The sequence below is a fragment of the Taudactylus pleione genome, unplaced genomic scaffold, assembly GCF_031769625.1.
Source record: "Taudactylus pleione unplaced genomic scaffold, aTauple2 ptg000513l, whole genome shotgun sequence".
NCBI classification, from domain to species: Eukaryota; Metazoa; Chordata; class Amphibia; order Anura; family Myobatrachidae; genus Taudactylus; species Taudactylus pleione.
This window is the reverse complement of record NW_028284915.1, coordinates 761,243-778,393: the sequence shown is the minus strand read 5'-3', so window position 1 is coordinate 778,393 and position 17,151 is coordinate 761,243. Positions and strand designations below refer to the sequence as shown.

Below are 17,151 nucleotides of genomic sequence, written 5' to 3'. Positions count from 1 at the left end.
CACACTACCTGCTTCCCTCCCCTACTTCCTGCATCTCACACTACCTGCTTCCTTTCCCTACTCCCTGCACCTCACACTACCTGCTTCCCTTTGCCACCTTCTGCCCCTCACTCTACCTACTTCCCTCTCCTACACCCTGCACCTCATAGTACCTGTTTCCCTCCCCCACCCTCCACACCTCACACTACCTGCTTCTCTCACCCACCCTCTGCACCTCACACTACCTGCTTCTCTCACCCACTCTCTGCACCTCACACTACCTGCTTCCCTCTCCTACTTCCTGCACCTCACACTACCTGCTTCCCTCTCCTACTCCCTACACCTCACACTACCTACTTTCTCTCCCACCTTCTGCCCCTCACACTACCTACTTCCCTCTCCCACACCCTGTACCTCATAGTACCTGCTTCCCTCTCCCTCCCCCTGCACCTCACACTACCTACTTCCCTCTCCTACCCCCTGTACCTCTAATTCCATGTCCGGAGTCTGTCCTGACAGAGGGCCTGATTCAGAGCCGGACGCAATTAGTGCTCGCTCGTTCAGAAAAAGGGGGTGGCTATTCAAATGAACCGTACGCTCCTTGCGGTCTGTTGCCGCCTCTAGGTCTGAACGAGCGAACAAAACATGCGGTCGTTTATTTGATAAAAACGCCCCCTGGCTGCTCGCATCATACGTCATGTCCGCTATTTATTAGATTAATCGAGTACATCGAACAGCGTATGAACTGCTCGCTATTCTTGTGGTTGGTTTTTCCTACCACAATATTGCGAGCAGTTCTGACTTTAAAACAACCAAGTGATGTGGTCAATGACGCTGCTGTATTAATTTTATGCACACCCATAAAACGCCCGCTTTGACCTTTAAGCACGCCTGCGTTCAGATCTCCACTTCCCGTTTTCAAGCACCTTCCCAAGTTACCACCCACATACGCCTCATTCTGTCACTCAAAATAGCAGGCACTCGCTATATAGCGAACAAATGATTTTCGGCGGCACTGACTGGTTCGCGCATGCGTACTAAAAACCGTACGCATGCGCATATGTGCAAATATCGCTCGGAACGAGCATACTGCCGCTTACGAGCGGCTCTGAATGAGGTCCAGAGTCCGGCTGCTTCTCCTCCCTGTCCACCGGTAGGCAGTGGGCTCACAGCAGGTGGCTCAGCATCAGGCAGGGACACATCTTTGATTAGCGCTGGATTGTAGCGCCAGGGCAGATTTGAACTTGGTGCTGGCTGTAAACCAATCACTGCATGGACCGGCAGTCAATCAAATCCAGCCGCGTGGTTGCTTCTGATTGGCTTCTGGCCCACAAACTGTGATTGACTAGTGGCCTGTGCCAGATTTACAAGGCCACCGCCAATGATTCCTTTTGATAGGTTACCGGCCTGTAATTGGTTTACGACCGGCGCCGAGTTTAGTGTACTGCCACCACACCTGTCCTAGCGCCGGGACCCATCACCAATGCTCAGTCAAGCCAATGCTGCTCAGAGATGTGTCCCTAGTGTATATATAAATAGAAAGGAAGTTCCCTTTTATACTGATGGAATTTTCACTCCAGTTTTTTCTAGGGATGTGCAGGCTTGGTTCTACTCGGTTCCGTTCGTTTTTTTTTACCGAATCTTATTGGCTATCCAAAACTCGTGACAGCTGAAACCCAATAAGGTTCGGGAATAAAAACACGAACGGAACCGAGTAGAACCGAGCCTGCACATCCCACTTTTTTCCAGGAACATAGAATATAAAATATGTTGTTATCAATACAAAAATGGCAATAATGATGTTTTATAAGAAGCTACATATTCCTGAATATAGGCCACTTAATAATGGATATATATTTAAATTAGGGGTGTGCACCGGCCACTTTTCGTGTTTTGTGTTTTGGTTTTGGATCTGGATCTTTCTTCGTGTTTTGGATCTGGATTGGTTTTGCCAAAACCACCCTTCCGTGTTTTGGGTTCTGGGTTTTGTGTTTTGGATCTGTATTTTTTTGAAAAAAAGCATAAAAACAGCTAAAATCACAGAATTTGTAGGTTTTTCTGCTCCTATGCTATTATTAACCTCAATAACCTTAATTTCCACTCATTTCCAGTCTATTCTGAACACCTCACACCTCACAATAGTGTTTTTATGTCCAAAAGGTTGCACCGAGGTAGCTGGATGACTATGCTAAGCGACACGAGTGGGCGGCACAAACACGTGACCCATCTAGGCGTGAAACTGCAGTGGCAGACAGGATGGCAGTTTGAAAAACTAGGCCCCAAACTGTACATAATGCAAAGAAAAAAAAGAGGTGCAAGATGGAATTGTCCTTGGGCCCTCCCACCCACCCTTATGTTGTATAAACAGGACATGCACACTTTAACAAACCAATCATTTCAGCGCCAGGGTCTGCCACACAACTGTGGCTGAAATGATTGGTTCGTTTGGGCCCCCACAAAACAAGCTGGCAATTATTCTGTCCCTGCACAAACTGGCTCTACGGAGGCAAGATGTCATCCTCATCCTCCTCATCCACCGATTCCTCACCCTCTTCAGTGTGTACATCCTCATCCTCACAGAGTATTAATTCGTCCCTGCTGGAACCACAGGTCCCTCTGTACGTTCTGGAGGCTGGTCTCCCTGGAAGAGTTGATAATTCATTTTATGAACATCATCTTCTCCACATTTTGTGGAAGCAACCTCCTACGCCTTTCGCTGACAAGGTTCCCGGCTGCACTAAACACTCTTTCGGAGTACACACTGGAGGGGGGGCAACTCAGGTAAAATAGAGCCAGTTTGTACAGGGACCTCCAAATTGCTTCTTTTTCCTGCCAGTACAGGTACGGACTGTCTGACATGCCTACTTGGATGCTGTCACCGATGTAATCCTTTAACAGACAGACGCACGCTTGTCGCTGCTGCTTTGAGGATGCAAGTGCGGCTACAGCCCACACAATTCACAAAGACAGAAAAAAAAAGAACAATATTTTAATTGTTTGTGTAGCACACTTTGAGGGTGTCACCACCCTTTAACAGACAGATGCACGCTTGTCGCTGCTGCTTTAAGGATGCAGGTGCGGCTACAGCCCACACATTTCACAAAGACAGAAAAAAAAAGAACAATATTTTAATTGTTTGTGTAGCACACTTTGAGGGTGTCACCACCCTTTAACAGACAGACGCACGCTTGTCGCTGCTGCTTTGAGGATGCTGGTGGAATCTAGACGGGATTTGGAACCGAGGACACACTACCTCCATCAATTGTCTAAATCCCACTGCACTAATGGCAGATACCGGACGCACGTCTAACACCAACATAGCAGTCAAGGCCTCAGTTATACGTTTTGCTTCAGGATGACTGCTGTCGTACTTCATCCTCATCGCTAGGGACTGTTGGAGGGTCAATTGTTTAGTAAAAGTAGTGATGTTCCTACTTCCTCTCTGGGATGATGAACAACTCCCAGCAGCAGCAACAGCACTAGGAGGAAGTGGTTCTTGATCTTTCCCTATTTTATTTTTATCGGAGAAAGTTTGGTCCTCCATTTATGTTATATTGATATATACGTGCGGCTAAAGCGCACACAAACACAGAAAATATTTTTTTATTTTTGCTGGAGAGTAGTGCACTTTGTGGGTTACACCACCCTTTAAGAAATGAGCCAGCCGGCTCTTTACTTATGGGACACAGGCGCACGCTTGGCGCTGCTCCTTTGTTGATGCACGTGCAGCCACAGTGCACACAAGTCACAAACACAGAAAATATATATTTTTTTGTTTTGGAGTGTACTTTGGGGGTTACAGAACCCTTTAACGGTCAAGCCAGCCGGCCCTTTACTTATGACACAGGCGCACGCTTGGCACTACTTTGTTGATGCACGTGCGGCTACTGCGCACACAATTCACAAACACAGAAAATAATTTTTTTTTGGTTTGGACTGGAGTGTACTTTGGGGGTTACAGCACCCTTTAATGGTCAAGCCAGCCGGCCCTTTACTTATGACACAGGCGCACGCTTGGCACTACTTTGTTGATGCACGTGCGGCTACTCCGCACACAATTCACAAACACAGAAAATAATTTTTTTGGGTTTGGAATGGAGTGTACTTTCGGGGGTTACAGCACCCTTTAACGGTCAAGCCAGCCTTTACTTATGACACAGGCGCACGCTTGGCACTACTTTGTTGATGCACGTGCGGCTACTGCGCACACAATTCACAAACACAGAAAATAATTTTTTTTTGGTTTGGACTGGAGTGTACTTTCGGGGGTTACAGCACCCTTTAACGGTCAAGCCAGCCGGCCCTTTACTTATGACACAGGCGCACACTTGGCACTACTTTGTTGATGCACGTGCGGCTACTGCGCACACAATTCACAAACACAGAAAATATATTATTTTTTTAGCACTTGGGGGGAGCACCCCTGATGGACAGAGCACCCCCTGGACAACACTACAGCACCCCTTTAGGACTGGGACACTGCACAAGACTTTGGAGTGGACACAGCCCCTATGGAGAACTGACTGCACAACACAGTCCAGCCAGCCCCTATGGACTTTGAAGTAGTGGACACAGCCCCTATTAACAACAGCAGCACAGCACAACACAGCCAGCCCCTATGGACTTTGAAGTAGTGGACAACAGCAGCACTACACTACACTACACTACACAGCCCTAACTCCCACCCTCCCTCTTCACTGTCCACATCCGACTGAGAAAATGGCGCCGACGCGGGTACCTTATATAGGATCCAAAACCCGCGAGACTCGGAAGGCGGGATGATGACGTTTTGCCTCGATTTCAGATCCAAGTCAGGCGGGAAAAGTCGAGCCTGACTCGGATCGGACTCGGATCGGGGGGGCTCGGGGGGGGTTCGGATTTCAGAAATCCGAACCCGCTCACCCCTAATTTAAATATGGAAGAGAGAGGGAATTACTTCATCAAAAGAACACAAATTACCCGTGAATGCTACTGTGATATGTTGTAAAAGACCTTTACCTAACCGAGATGTAGTTTATATCCCGGCTATCGAGATGCCAGCGCACAGAATGTTGGCGCCAGAATCCCAACACCAGTCAGAATCTCAGCACCAGCATGCCGACCGCTGATATCCCGACTGTAAGTATTGAAGTTATGGGTTAAGGGTTAGACCCTAATGGAAGGTTTAGGGTTAGGCTGCGGGAAGAGGTTTAGGTTTAGGCTTTAACGGAGAGTGTTAGGTTTAGGTTTCGGGGAGGGAGGGTTAGAATTAGGGGTAGGGTTAGGATATTTACCTGCAGATGTCAGTATTCTAACCCTATCGTTATGCCGGTGTCGGGATTCTGACCGCCGGAATCCTGAGCACCAGCATCCCGCACCCAACCCACTTAAATAGCAATAATTATTTCTGAAGACCATACACTGTTACAAAGGAACGCAGTTCGGTCTAAGATATACACAAACTTATTTCCAAAATACATAAAAACAAATAAAACTGTAAATAACTTAAAGTCACCACAAAAGTCACCTGGATTGCCACAATTTTGTTACATACAGTACCATACACATCAATTTTAATTATATAATTACATTTTAAATACAAATTGAATAAAGGTTATATTTAATATAATGTCACTAATCAAATAGTGTGCCCCATAATAAAATTATTTTCTCTTATTTTTCTTTTTACACACCCTTCCAGATGGCTGAGATTGGGCTCAGCTGATAGTTTTAAATGAATGCCTTTTCCACCTTTTAGGTGCAATCTTTCAAGCAATATTTTTAGGGAGATGGGAAATGCACAGAAGATAGCAAAAGCACTGGCACAGTACCAGATCTTTGATATCACCGGTAAGATGGCATTGCCGGCAGAATACAGTACATTGGTGGGCCCACAGTCTATTCTGGATGCAGGGTGTGTGGTAGGGTGTTTCTCTTAAACTACTGGATCATTGTATTGTTTCCACCACGTCATCTTCATGCTATACACAATACCAGAAAAGTAGGCACAGTTTAACTGTAAGGAGATAGTTCCACAAAGTACAATGTGAGTGTAGATCTATAATGTGGCAGGCATACAAATGTGTACATGTGTGATAAATAATAATGGTTTGCAGAGGCACATTTTATCTCTAATGAGGCCCCCTTTGACACAACAGAGCAAGCTATACCATACCGATGTCTAATATAATACAGTATTCTCTTTTAATATTTGTATTGGGGGATATTGGTGGCTATTGTATGAGAACTGTATGGTTAGGTGAACAATGATTCAAGGACAGGAAATACACAGTAAGCAACTCATTTTGTAAACATGCATTTTGTGCATTGTTTGTTATTGTAGTTTTCGAGATTTTTATGTTAAGTTCTTTTATTTTGTATTTTTGGGGCACTCCTTATGTTATTATAAAATACACATATGCGCTATTTAAATAAAGATGAAAAATTGTTTTAAATCAAAGATATATGAATAAAGTAGCTAAACCCAACTCATCCATCTTTATTAAACACTAAATAGTTATTAACTAATAAACTGCAAAAGTGCCATAACTCATAGGAAACAATCAGCAGTTGCCTTTCACAGCTCTAGTTAGACAATGAAAAGAAATGTGTGGTTATTTGCTAGGTGCTACAGCCAGAGCCGGCCCTAGGCATTTGTGAACTAAGCAAATGCCTAGGGCATTTGGAATGCCTAAGGGCATCCAGGCCCACCAAGGCCAGTGGAGGTTTGGGGTAGGCACAGCCGGGGCACCTGATGCCAGGTGGGCAGAGACTCTGGCAGCCGCTACTGCCACTGCGCAGCGTCCACGGTTGGAGCTCAGCTGACAGCTCCAATCGAGCAAAGGAGCAGCAGTGAGCGAGCAGCAGTGGTATGTGGGGATGGGGCACCTGGAGGCGGCTAGTGGTTAGCAATGGGCCAGCTCTGGGGCGGCACACACCGGGACGGCGGCCGGTGGTGGCCGCAATCAGATTGAGCTTCTGCGCATGGGCAGAGGCTAATTCAGAACTATAAGTAAATGGCCGCGGGAGGGCTGCTGCACTCACAGCAACTTCTCCCATGGGCCTCTGCGGAGCTCGGAGTAGTGAGTCACATCTGACAACGCCGGGCTCTCCCTCCAGCAATCATCAGCTGCGGCTTGCCAGCCTGAGCAGGGAAAAGCTAGTCCTCCGCTCGCAGCTTGCCATACCTCAAGTCGGGCGGCTCTGCAGGCTGCACTCAAGTAAAGTAAGTCTGGAATGGGAAGAGGGCTACGGTGCTGTAGTGCTCACTGCTGGGAGAGGGTTGCTCTGTTGGGATAGGGGGACTGGGTGAGGGTGGGAGCTGACCCTGTGCTGTGCTGAGAGAGGGGGGTGCTGTGCTGGGTGAGGGGTGCTGTGTTTGGTGAGGGTGGGTGCTGTGCTGGGATAGGGGTGCTGGGTCATGTGAGGGGTGCTGACCCCATGCTGCGCTGCGAGAGAGGTGATGGGTGCTGTGATCTGTGTCGTGCTGGGAGAGGGGTGATGTGTGGTGTACTGTGTTGGGTGATGAGTGCTATGATCTGTGCTGTGCTGGGAGATGGGTGCTGTGATCTGTGTGGGGAGAGGGGTGAAGGGTGCTGTGCTGGGTGTAGGGTGCTGTGCTGGGAAAGGGTGGTAGGTGCTGTGATCTGTGCTGTGCTAGGAGAGGAGTGTTGTTCTTGGTAAGGGGTGCTGTGCTGTGAGAGGGGTGCTGTGTTGGGTGCTGTGCTGTGATATGTGCTGGTAGAGGGATGCTGTGAGCACAGCACAATGGGGGAAGGGTCTACTGCACAGTGAGGCCACACCCCCTTTCAGGATCTGACTGGATGGGGCACCACCCAAAATCTTGCCTAGGGCACTAATTTGGCTAGGGCCGGCTCTGGATGCAGAATATTTGAACTTGGACAAAATCTTCTTGTCAATAGTTATTTTTATTTAATGTATTTACTTGATAACCCTTTTGTCCTTTCTTGACAAGACCATTGGTTTCAATGTGAAACATTTTATTCTTTAGACTGTCTGAAAATATTTTATGTTATTTTTAGGGATAGATAGGGTTTTCATTTTATAGTACATTGCAATAATATATATTTTATGTTATGTTTATAGGGAGTAGAGGTATAAATTGGAAAAAAAAATATGGTTTTCTATAATTTTCCTCAAATGTGGAGATAGGGTTAGGAGTGTGCAAACAATATATGCTGTGGTGGCACCTTTATTAGGTTTCGGTTCACATGTATGTTGCATTACATTCATGCATTGTTTATCAGGGGAAAAATGACAACATTTTGGAAGGCTGTGAAAGAAACTAGGAGAAAGATGGGGACGGATTTTAATTATTCATCAGAATAGGGGGGGAAACAAACACATGGCCTTGAAGTCCCTGCAGCAGGGGTCTACTTTTAAAAGTGTTCTGTTGGTAGTGTGCTGTTATGGCAGAGCTGAAAAACTCTCCTGGGTGTGGATTGAAAGTATATAAATATATACAGTCAATAGGTTGATACCAGATGGACGACGGGCAATAGGATGACAGGGTAAAATGGTCAACATTGTCAAATAGTCGACTGTTACATGATCGACATCGAATTAGGTTGACAATGTCAAATGGTCAACATGGTCAAAAGTTCAACACACAAATGGTCAACACATGGCGACAATGTTTTTTTTTAACCCTAATCCTCACCCTAAGCCTCCCCATGGTTCCTATCACTAATACTTCTTCTTGTGCCTAACCTTAACCATCCCCTTCCACAGTCAATCCTTCTGACATTTGACCCTGTCGACATTTTGATCATGTTGTCCATTTACATGTCAACCACTTGGTGTCGACCTATTGACTGTCTATCTATGTACTTTCTATCTTCCATCCGGATACCAACTCTCCCAAGGTCAAACATATCTCAGCAGCCTGGAAGAATTAATTGTTTCCATGGCAACCCCAATGCAGAAATCCCATTTCCAGATTGAGTTACATAGATATGTTGTGTGCTTGATAACAGTAATATCCTGGCCAGGTAATTGTGTACTTCAATTACAGCCCGTTTCCAGCAGAGCATAGAGAGGCCAAAAATCCTGTGCCATTTTTTGGCACCAATTTAAGATGGCAGCTGAGTCCACATTGTTGTAGAAGACGCCGTTTTAACCATTTAGTGTCCAGGAAGCAGTTATGCAGGTCTCACACACAGAAATGGGCAAAGTTTCCCTGATATTGCAGCATGTGTGGCTTCAGAACAGGACTGATGCCTCACCAATCATATTACAATTATTAATATTGGTAAATGCACTCAGAACATGATTTCTATCAGCCTGCGTGTGGTAATTTTGTTTTCCACAGAAATAGCTGGATTTTATGCATTTAGGTAATTTACATGTGTGGCAAACTTGAACACTGTGGGGGAGATGTATCAAGCATTTGGAGAGGAATAAAGTGGAGATGTTGCCAATAGCAAACAATCAGCTTCTAACAGGCTTGATACATCTCCCCTAATCATCATAACTCTTGGCGTGCCTCTTGCCTGGATTCTTAAAATAAGTGTGAACAAGAATAAAATCTGGATGTGCAACACCTTTGAAGATCTGTTGCCAAAACAGTTATAATCATTTGTTGCTTTAGACAAAAAAAAAATTCTCAATACCTTAGTTTTGATAAAGAAAGTTTTTCTACTGTTGAACTTGATGAACTTGGAAGCACTTTAGTTAATGCATCTTACAAACAACAAATATGTAGCTTCAACAGCATCACCCAAATTGCAACTGTTATGATTGTTAAGATCAGATCTTAGTAAGTGAAAACATATGTACCTGATTTTTGTATTTCCCTTTTTGGAATTCTTGAAAAGCATATTCAACTTTTGGCTCCTTGTGCTTTTGTGAGGTGGTTAATATTTTATGAGCTGCTTTAAAGTGTCTGGCATTCTAAGGAAATGAAGAAAATAAATAATAGTTGGATGTATAAATTATAAGGTCTTCGTGACACCACAGTCTTACTGCATCATTTGGACAGGAACCTCAAATTATTAGCTCATATAGAAAAAGAAGGAAATTCCACACAGGAAAATAATTATAAGATATATGAGAAAAAACAAAAATAAACACAATTAATGGGTAAATGACCCTACTATAAATTAATTTGGTGGTGCACCCCAGGAGTAAGAAATTCTCAAATACGTTCACCTTTTAATTACCCTGTGCAGCAGGATAATAAAGAAAACTCCTTTGTGGGGGCACTGTTATATAGAAATATTAAAACTTAACTTTTATTAATATATTACATATTGCAAAGCCACTTATAAAACATACTCACAAAAAACATATATATACTTGCTTAAAGGAATGAAATTTCCTAAGTATAATTAAAGGAATGTAATTCCAAGAGAGCAAAAACCATCTCTATTCCCATAAAAATGTATGGGTGTAATTCAAAGTCCAGTAGCTCCTTTCCCATGAAAAATTATGGGTAATATGAGAATTTCAGCGAGATATCAAAAACAAAAATTAAATGGATATGTTTTATCAATATTCATATAATTTACAGGTTTATCCTGTGACAAAACATAATTTCCAAATTCTGGCGTCAGCAGAGTAAATAGCACATCGATTTGAGAATATCCAAATTCATGACAACAGCTCTATATAGGGCAATTCTATTGACACAACCAGATCTATGGTATTTCCACTTTTATATACCTTCTCTCTGCCTGCATTGAGTTTAAACCAATGTGCTGTATTATACATTGAAATCGTGATTTCTGCAGTTTAAACATTCATAAACAAAATGTGCTAATTTTTTATCATCCACCATGGATAAGGTAAGTGAAAAATCACAGCACCACTAACACCACGTCGCATCTGCTTTTCTGCAACTTGATTTAACATAGGTTGCACAATGAGAGTACAATTGGGTGTTCTAGTGCTGAGGAAGAAAGTAAAGAATGCTTCTGCTGCAGACACTGCTACTTCTGTTGCAGATTTTTCACTTACCTTATCCATGGTGGATGATAAAAAATTACTACATTGTGTTTATGAATGTTTAAACTGCAGAAATCACGATTTCAATGTATAATACAGCACATTGGTTTAAACTCAAGAGAAGGTGTCAATAGAATTGCCCTACAGTATATAGAGCTGTTGTCATGAATTTGGATATTCTCAAATCGATGTGCTATTTACTCTGCTGACGCCAGAATTTGGAAATTATGTTTTGTCTCAGGATAAACCTGTAAATTATATGAATATTGATAAAACATATCCATTTAATTTTTGTTTTTGATACTCAACAAAATTCTCTTATTACCCATAATTTTTCATGGGAAAGGAGCTACTGGACTTCGAACTACACCCATAAATTTTAATGGGAATAGAGATTTTTCCGCTCTCTTGGAATTACATTCCTTTAATTATACTTAGGAAATTTCATTCCTTTAAGCAAGTATATACATGTTTTTTGTGAGTATGGGCCTGATTCAGAGCCACTCGTAAGCGGCAGCTCGTTCGCTCCGAGCGATGTTTGGCCAACTGCGCATGCGTACGGATCGTTATATGCATGCGCGAACCAGTCAGTGCTGTCGAAATTCATGTGCTCGCAAAATAGCGAATGCCTGACAATTTGAGTGACAGAATGAGGCGTATGTGGGTGGTAACAGGGGAAGGTGCTTGAAAACGGGGAGTGGAAATCCGAACGCAGGCGTGCTTAAAGGTCAAAACGGGCGTTTTATGGGTGTGCATAATTAAAACAGCAGCGTCATTGACCACGTCACTGGGTTATTTTATAGCCAGAACTGCTCGCAAAGTTGTGGTAGCAAAAACCGACCACAAGAATAGCGAGCAGTTCATACCCTGTTCGATGTACTTGATTTATCTAATAAATAGCGGACATGACGTAGGATGCGAGCGGCCATGGGGCATAGTTTCTCAAAAAACGGCCGCAAGTTTTGTACGCTCGTTCAGACCTAGAGGCGTGAACAGACCGCAAAGAGCGAATGGTTCATTTGAATAGCCACCCCTATTTTCAGGACGAGCGAGCGCTAATTGCGTCCGTCTCTGAATCAGGCCCAATGTTTTGTAAGTGGCTTAGCAATATGTAATATATTAATAAAAGTTAAGTTTTAATATTTCTATATAAGAGTGCCCCCACAAAGGAGTCTTCTTTATTATCCTGCTGCACAGGGTAATTAAAAGGAGAACCTCACATTATTACTCTGTATTGTTATAAGGCTACTATCTAACTGTTAGGGGTAGATGTACCAAACCTTCTAAAGAGGACATGTGTATCATATTTACCTACTCTCTTGTAATGTGTGGGAGTCTCCCCGATTTTCCAGTAGTAACCCAGACCCCCAGAAGAGTGTGTTCTTCTGCATCTCACTCACTTCCTAGTCAAGTGGGCAAGATGTGGAGAATAACACTGGGAATCGCAGGTCTGTAGAGAGGGGGCAGGGCCAATATGACACAGTTGTATAAGAACTGCACAATTTTAGCCTCGCGCCCTCTCCACTGACCAGTTATTTGCGGCATTATGTATTGATGGGGGCAGGGCCTAATGACATGAAAAGCCCGGCCTGCCCCCTTGAGTGATCACCTACATTTCCTCTCCATGCTTCTCCAGTAAGTATTATGTGAAAAAGTTGCCACTAGCAACCAATCAGCTTCTAGCAACCAGTTTGTTCTATAAAATGATAGCTAGAAACTGATTGTTTTTTTATAGGTACCTTCTCCACCTGTCCTCTTTAGAAGGTTTGATAGATCTCTACCTTAGATGCACATTTATCACAATCCTCATTTTGAATACAGGTGTGATAAATATTTTTCACGAAAATTTGCATTGTGAAAATTTATGTTTCCAAGAATCCATCTCAGAATAAATCCCAGATACAGTAGATCATAGGCTACCATAGGCTATCGTCATCTTCAGATGGCTTTAGCTACCAGATGTAAGCTCCACAAAGTTTAGCATTCTGGAGCTTAGTAAATTGACAGCTTTATTGTTGGAAATGAAGATATCTGATGGGCCCCTCCATGGTAAATCCTGGGGATCCTTTATATTTGCAGGTACCCCCCGGAAACTGGTGTAAAGCAAAAAAAAGCAAGTACTGTAATTTTGCACCTGGACAAATCATGTTGCACTGCACTTGGGTGAAAATACATTTTATAATCTTTGCATGCAGGTTAAATATTGGTTGCTGTTGCATGTAGCCCACAAATGCTGGACAGATTTAATTTCCGTATTTTGGAATATTTTCATACCATAATGAGATATCTTGGGAATGGGACCCAAGTCTAAACACAAAATGCATTTATGTTTCATATACACCTTATACACACAGCCTGCAGGTCATTTTATAAAAAAATTTTTTTATACAGTATGTTTAATAATTTTGTGCATCAAACAGTTTGTGTACATTGAACCATCAGACAGCAAATGTTTCACTATCTAATACCCCTTTCACACAGAAAATAGCAAAAAAATGGCTTTTATCCGGCATTTGAAGCACAGGTTTTTTGTTGGACCCACTTTGTACCCCCTTTCACACAGAAAAGCAAATTACTGGGTAAAGCACTTTTACCAGGTAATTTGCTGATCAACATGTGTAGTTTTTCTGTTTGAAAGGGTCAACCTCGAAATTGTTGGGTCTCCAACCTTTGTAAAAAGCAAGGCTGAAGTCCCGGGAATTACGTCCCGGGTAGACCCTTTACAAAGTAAAAAAGACCTGTGTTGATCAGCAAATCACCGGGTAAAAGTGCTTTACCCGGCAATTTGCTTTTCTGTGTGAAAGGGGTATCAGTCATGCTAAAAAAAAATTCCATAATTCGCAATATTCTGTATTTTGGAAAATTTGGATATAGGAAACTCAACCTGTACCAAAGCATTTTTTGGGCAAAATTTACTAAGCGGCGTTTTGACGGCGGTTTCTATTCTATTCTAAACCCTGGGGGTTTGGTGGCAGTTTGCAGCGGTTTCTAAATGACAGCCCTGCTCTATTCTATTCTAAAATGAGTTTTGATGGCAGTTTGGCAGCGGTTTTGGCCTTAGTAAATCTGCAAATAGCAAACCGCCACCAAACCACAGTCAAAACACATTTTAGAATAGAATAGAACAGGGCTGTCATTTAGAAACCGCTGCAAAACCGCCACCAAACCACCGGGGTTTAGAATAGAATAGAAACCGCCACCAAACCGCTGGGGTTTAGAATAGAATAGAAACCGCCGTCAATCCATAATGGAAAAATATATAAATCCTTTTTAAACAGTAGATAATCAGTGGTGAATATATTATCGAGATATTAAACTTTTAATAAGTCCAGTTGCAGGATCACTGTGTAGTATCAACTAATGTATACTGCCAAATGATATTCGTCATTAATAGTGGAAGTATTGGCTTAACAACAATGCATTTCTAAGGACCTTACATAAGCAAATAAATTATCACAAATTGAATGTAATAAATGCTATGGGGTCTATTCAGCAATTATTTTTTTACATAAAATATGCGGAAACTATAATTTCTGCATTTTCTATGTAAATCCACTATTCAGCAATGGATAATGGAGAAGATAACGCAATTATCTTCTCCATTAATTCCCATCTCGCAGAGTACCGCACTGTAGGGATCAGCCATTGATCTCTACAGTGCTTTAACACTTTTTGCTATTTAGCAAAGCAAAAAGCGCTAAATTACTCAAAAAATATTGACTTTATATAACACCATCTCAGAATGGAGTTATATGAACAAAATCTTTAATAATCCTGAAAACTGCAGGGACAGAGGGAAATTTTCCCATAAGCCCCTGCAGCACCTTGTAACTCTGTCCACTCTCCGTGCCTGCTTTATGGTGACCACCTACGGATAAGTCACTCTAGATCAGGGGTGGCCAACCTGCGGCTCTTTTGTTTCTAAAATGTGGCTCCCCCCACTGGAACTGGGAACAGTGGTCTCAGTGATGCATTGCACGTCTGGCGTCATGACGTCACCCGCGTTGAGAGGAGCCTGCCCTGCGCGTCTGCTGGATCTAGCTAGATCCAGTCAGAGGCAGCAGCGAGATCAGTGGGAGACAGAGTGGGAGCCAGAGCCAGCATGGAAAGGTAAGTACTGGGCTGGGGGCACTGCTTAAGGAACACTACTTTAGGGGGCACAAATACAAGGGGCTCTGCTTAAGGGGCACTACTTTAGGGGGCACAAATACAGGGGCACTACTTTAGGGGGTACAAATACAAGGGGCACTGCATAAGGGGCACAAATACAGGGGGCACTGCATAAGGGGCACTAATACAGGGACACTGCATAAGGGACACAAATAGGTCGGGTTCCGGACTATAGATAGACAGTAAATAGATAGCTAATGTCTAGATAGACACCAGATGTTAGACAGTCAATAGTTAAACAGGGACAAAATGTCAACAGGGACAAAAGTCAGACACACTAAAGTTCGACATGTAAGAGGGTCGACAGGTACAAAAGGTCGACAGGGTCAAAAGTTTGGCATGAAAACGGTCGACACCTATTTTTATTTTTAGGGTTAAGGTTAGGTTTAGGTTTAGGCACTTACCCCCACGGCTAGAGTTAGGCACCAGGAGGGAGGGTTAGGCACCAAGGGGAGGGTTAGGGTTAGGGCTAGGGTGAAAATTAGGGCTAAAAAAACAAAAAAATTATTTGTCGACCATTTTTGTGTTGACCATTTGCATGTTGAACTTTTGACCCTGTTGACCTTTTGTACCTGTTGACCTTCTTACATGTCGAACTTTAGTGTGTCTGACTTTTGTCCCTGTCGACCTTTGGCCCTGTCTAACTATTGACTGTCTAACATCTGGTGTCTATTTAGACCAGGGGCGGATTGGCCATTACCTTAGTCTGGAAGATTCCCGGTGGGCCGATTGGTCTGTGGGGCCGCTTGTCATCTGTGGCCCCGCCCCCAGAATCGCGTCACCTGTCACTGCTTTCTTTCATGACACGCAGCCTGCCGGCTGCCTGTCACAGCTAGTAGAGCTGCCCACGGCCCGCCTCTATCATGAGAAGAGGCTTCAAGACCCCGCCCAGCAGGAAGCAGTGGAGGGCTGTGTGTTTTGAAGCACTGGGGGGCTGCCAGCTACCTGCAGCATGCCTGGTTGCCAGGAGACAGGGGATGCTCACCGGCGGCTCCTTTTGTGTTACACACGTAAATGGAGCAGCCGATCAGCATCTTCTACCAGTCTCCCAGCTGTAGCAGGCATGTTCACGTAGGTCCACCTGCTAGTCTGCCTGGCTCTGCGGCAGAGTTATTGGTGAAAAGGAGCAGTTATGTAAATTCAACAACTAGGGGGTGAGGGGGTGTTTACTTTTCAGCCACCCGTGCAAAGCCCTGCCGAACTGCCTGCGGTGAGAGCTGGCTGCCGAGCAACTCTTCTGCCTCCTGTGTCCAGATCGATAAGCCCCGCCTCCCGATTATAAGCCCCGCCTCCCAATGATTAGCCCCGCCTCCATAGAAGCTCCTCCAGGTCAGAGACTCAGAAGAAATGGTGGCTTAAGCAGCCTGCCTTCTGTGAAGAAGAGCAGACGCTGTCCCCCACAGCACCTGGCTATCACAGAGAGGAGATGTGACTAATGCAGTGTGAACCCAAGCAAAGCCCACAGGAGAGCTGCTACTGCAGACAGAGGATGAGAAGAGGTGAGCTGGCCAGCACAACCCACACTGTCCCCTGCCCATTATATACAATCTGTGTCCACATACTGTAGCTATCTAATACCCACACTGTCCCCTGCCCATTATATACAATCTGTGTCCACATACTGTAGCTATCTAATACCCACACTGTCCCCTGCCCATTATATATGTATATATTCTGTGTTCACATAGATATCTAATACTCTCACTGTCCCCTGCTCAATATGGGATGTACCGTATATACTCGAGTATAAGTCGACCCGAATATTAGCCGAGGCACCTACTTTTACCACAAAAAACTGGGAAAACTTATTGACTCGAGTATAACCCTAGGGTGGGAAATGGCAGCAGCTGGTAGTGCCCCCAGTAGTAATTCCCCCTGGTTGTGCCCCCAGTAGTAATCCCTCCTGGTAGTGCCCCCAGTGGTAATCCCCCCTTTTAGTGCCCCTAGTAATCGCCCCCTGGTAGTGCCCCCTGTAGGAATCGCCCCCTGGTAGTGCCACCAGTAGTCCCCCCCCAGTAGAGAGAGACATAATAAGAATTAAAAAAAAATCACTTACCT

General features: G+C 44.0%; 1 protein-coding gene across 1 annotated transcript in view; it reads right to left on the bottom strand.

The window, feature by feature from the left end:
• The window catches only part of LOC148501567 (putative ATP-dependent RNA helicase DDX60), a 600,786-nt gene that overhangs the window by 464,634 nt on the left and 119,001 nt on the right, over positions 1-17,151 (bottom strand). Inside the window, exon 6 of the mRNA XM_088450267.1 lies at positions 9,757-9,870. Coding sequence (XP_088306393.1) covers positions 9,757-9,870 — 114 coding nt within the window. The remainder of the gene's footprint in view (positions 1-9,756; positions 9,871-17,151) is intronic.